The sequence below is a fragment of the Spinacia oleracea genome, chromosome 3, assembly GCF_020520425.1.
Source record: "Spinacia oleracea cultivar Varoflay chromosome 3, BTI_SOV_V1, whole genome shotgun sequence".
NCBI classification, from domain to species: domain Eukaryota; kingdom Viridiplantae; phylum Streptophyta; class Magnoliopsida; order Caryophyllales; family Amaranthaceae; genus Spinacia; species Spinacia oleracea.
Genome location: NC_079489.1, coordinates 134,711,430 through 134,715,682, shown reverse-complemented (window position 1 = coordinate 134,715,682; position 4,253 = coordinate 134,711,430). Strand labels below are relative to the sequence as shown.

The 4,253-nt window shown below is 34.4% G+C and overlaps 1 protein-coding gene across 1 annotated transcript; it reads right to left on the bottom strand.

Moving 5' to 3' along the window:
* Nucleotides 1-1,152: 1,152 nt before the first annotated feature.
* LOC110778660 (50S ribosomal protein L29, chloroplastic-like) lies at nucleotides 1,153-3,823 on the bottom strand. The gene is made up of 2 exons (XM_021983214.2): nucleotides 3,392-3,823; nucleotides 1,153-1,467 (listed from the first exon to the last, which is right to left on the bottom strand). Exons 1-2 carry the CDS (start codon nucleotides 3,722-3,724, stop codon nucleotides 1,294-1,296), a joined length of 507 nt encoding a protein of 168 aa, XP_021838906.1. The 5' UTR covers nucleotides 3,725-3,823; the 3' UTR covers nucleotides 1,153-1,293.
* Nucleotides 3,824-4,253: the final 430 nt, after the last annotated feature.

The window sequence follows — 4,253 nt, the reverse complement described above, 5'->3', positions numbered from 1 at the left end:
CAATCTCTTAATACATATATGAGAACCAATATATAAAAGAACAAAAGATAGACTAAAAGAACATATAAAATCGAAAAAAGAACAGAAATCAAAATCGTCATAAATATATAATCAAGATACATTAATCATCAAAATTATCAATATATAGAATCAAAATACATTAATCAAGGTTATTGAGAAATGCAGAAATCGAAATGATCAAAAAAATCAAAATAAATTGAAATGATGAAAATAATGAACATGGAAATCAAAATCATCATAAATAAGTAATTCGTTTTAAAAAATTGAAAAATTACCTTCACAAATCGGATTATCAGCAGAGGAATTCAAATTTGAAGAAGAAGAATCAACAGATTTGATATTGAAGTAGAAAAATCAACATATATTTGAGAATTTTCCATTACTTTCTCTCTCCTCTTCACAGTTTCTCTCTCCTTTCCATAGTTTTTCTCTCTCCTCTTCACAAATTCTGATTCGAAAATTATAAAAAAGAAGGTATATATACCAGAAAAATGGAGTGAAAAACAAAAGAACGAAAAAAAAGGGACAGAGCAGTCATTGTTCTTTTTTTTAACAAAAGAACAACGTTTGTTCTTTTTTTATCAAAAAAACAACGTTTGTTCTTTTCTTCTCCGAATTCAACAAGATATCCGCGTTTTATATTTATTGCATGTCGTTTGAACACCAGTGCTCCAAGAGCACTGTGCACACCCCTGCACCATCATATTTGCGTACAGTAGGTGGTGTTTATAGTACTCGTAGTTGACTAATTTCAGAGTTCAAAGCTGCAGATATTAGAGAAATCTTCCAGGAAAATTTGAATGCACAAAATCAAGCAGCATCTCCATGAAGTAAGTAACGTCTTACAGAGAGGCCAAAAAGACATTAAACAAATAATATTGCATAAAGATACAATTCACATCATCTTCATATTTAAAAAAATTGCAGAAAGATGATCACAAAGTTGACAATGTTACGCGTGGATGATTCTTCAAGGCAGAGAATGACAGAAACAGAATGAACTCTCTACTGTCTCAGTGTCTGTCAGACTATTTCTGAATTCTGATGGCAACATGCAAAAAGCCAACAAAAAATAGAGTTTACTTAGCCCTAATCCAAAGTAATGACCAATGAGACTTCGATAACAGCATGTAAGGGGAAAGATCAAACAAGGGAAGAACCGAAATTTACAAATGAATTGTCTGATACAAAAAAGTTGATTGAGATCCTACCATGAATAACTACAAATACTGCTCTGTATGGATACATGTTTACTAACAGATATTAAGCTCATTACGCTTTCTCAGCCTCAGCCTCTGCAGTGGCCTTTTCTTGTAACTTCTTCAGCGAAGGAGGTGGCCTTACAACAATGCTTCTTTTCCACGCCTTGTCAAGTTTCCTCGATAACCTCTTGCCAACTCCTTGTTCTATCTCCCTCTCCCTTTTCACGGTAAGCATGCGTGCAACCTAGTGTTGAGAAAATTAGTTTATTAATACTTATTCATATAGGGCAGGGCTCAATATAAGTTCAACAAGACATTTACCATCAGTAATACAGAAGTTATGCTTAAATCACATAGATTAATACTGGTGTTAAGGAGTGTCAATCAGGATTGTATTATTTTATTAGTACAGAAATCCAATGACAGCAGCAGCAACGCAAAGTACATAAGTGAAAGCTATCAATCAGGGTCATCAAGTTTAAGAACCTAATTACATGAACAGATATGGAGGCTATCATGTCTAACTAATTAGCTATGTTGAGGACCTTGAGGGACTAGCTAGGTCACCAATTGTGACCAAAGACTTAAGATTGTCCCTAAAAGAGGATTGTTTACAACCCACATCATAGATCTTTCTAAGTCAGAGTATAGTGTGGCCCAAACGTACAAGTGTGCATTTCATCAACCAATGTAAAACCAGAGAAACTGTATTGTTAAGAAAACAATGAAATCCCAATATCTTACATAATGAGAACCAATATGTCAAATACTTCATGTATTAAAAGGGGAAGGAAGTAACTCCATAACCATGTACAGGGGCGGCTAGCACTGGTTGAAATACTATTGATCGTTACCTTTCCAAGCATAAAAGGGAAAAGGACAAAATATACCCATTAAAGGGGAAACACATATACAACAACCCAAGATATATTTATTTATCGAGATAATGAAAACGACCAACAAAGAGCATTTTCAAATAGTCACATGATTAAATTGGTTTGAATGGATATTAAATTTCTCAACATGAGAGGCCAGATAAAACCCCCTCACAAGACTCACAAGTCACAACATAAACGGCAAAAACCTTAAAAATGTGTTTGATATCACAGCAGTTTGCACCTATGCACCTATCTTCTACTGCTAAGTACTCCATATACTAAGTTTTCAGAGCTACACCAAATCCACATTCATCACAACTAAAACCGATCAGAAGGCCCAATTTTCCGAAAGCAGTACTTTCTCCATGCCCAAAGATCATAACCCTCCAAGCGAAACATAAAGTGCTCCTAGAGCCGTAACTCATAAGTAGTTTTTTGAGCTCAAAACTTCACTAAAAGAATTAAACTAATATGCCAGTGACTACTTTTCAGACCAAAACTCCAGCAACAAAATCAGACCTGGTAATCCTGCAATTACCAATATCTCATACCGCTCATTCGCCCCTTGCAATAACAGTACAAGACGGGGAATGTTTTGTTAACCTTATAACAGGATCTATCTTAGTAATGTTAGAATTATTGATCAAAAGTGTCCTCTTCCTGCTGGATAAAACCTTGCAATATGAAGGGGGGACTTCAATGGCCTAATTGTGTCCATTCTCGGGTAAAAAAATTAGTGGATAATCCCAAGAGTACAAGACAGGGAATATTTTTTAACCTTATAACAGGATCTATCTTAGTAATGTTAGAATTATTGATCAAAAGTGTCCTCTTCCTGTTGTGTAAAACCTTGCAATATGAAGGAGGAACTTCATTAGCCTAATTGTGTCCATTCTCAGGTAAAAAAATTAGTGGATAATCCCATCTTTAGCCACAACCACGAACAGGCCAACTCACATCTTAGCTACCAGATAAACCCTTGGCCTAGAAGACCAGGATTTCATGCTCTATTCTAAAACCATCCAACATAAGACAATGTTATCACTTCTCAGCATTATGATATTATCCAATTGTTGGTTTCACATACTCCCATATTCATGTTGATTGTGTAATTTGAACAAGTAATGTGACAATTAAATCCCCACAAAGAAAGTACTTCGTATTAAACATAACAACATTTACCTAATTACCTCAAATAAATATCATTCCAATCACATAATCAAACCCAGATGAAAAAAAATCAAAATTAACAGCCAATTAAGAAGATAAAATGGAGAAATAAAAAGTTACCCTTTTGCGCATACGACCAAAATCGCTGGGCTTGAAATTCTCACGGGCAGACCGTTGAAGACGGAGCATAAAGAGCTCACCTTTAAGCTGCAGAATCTCTTCATTGAGTTGTTCATTAGTTTTGGTCCTTAATTCCTTCAACTCGTCTTCTTTCTTCACCATCACAACCACCGAAGACGGCGGCGTCTGTACTCGGAGGCGAAGGGAAGAAGATAGGTTGACGGAGGGAAGACGAAGGCCATGAAATGAGGATTTTGTAAGAAGTGTGGATTTTGGTGGGGATGTAAGGCCAGAAGAGCAAGGGGTTGAGGAGAGAGAGTGGATTGCCAACATTTTCTTTCAATTTTGCTTTGCGCTGCTTCTTCCGTTACTCTGCTTTGAATTGGGAGCTCTAGATAAGGTTTTTGTTTATCCTCTCTCACTCTTGCTTCCCCCACTCTTTCTTTTTCTTGTTCAGTTCTCACATTTTTTTTTTCAAAAGGTCTTGCGCGCATAAGGTGTACAATAAATTTATTGTATATCAAGATAACAATAATTTTTTTTGTAACTTTAATTTAGTTTTGATGAACTTTTATATTAGTAAAAAATAATTGATAGATAAATATTTTAAAGGGTTAAATTATTAATTTTATACATTATTAGTGATTTTGAAGAAATATGTTTTACTAAAATGAAAAAATTTATCACTTAAAAATATATAACTTTTACATATATATGCTTAAGCATTTTGGGTTAACTTTTACTCCGGTGTACAATATTTATTGTACACCCATTGTAAATAAGAATTTGTGTTTTTTTTTAGAATTTTTTATTTTATTTTTTCACGGTGTACACGTACGTACATTTAAAACAAACAAAAGGT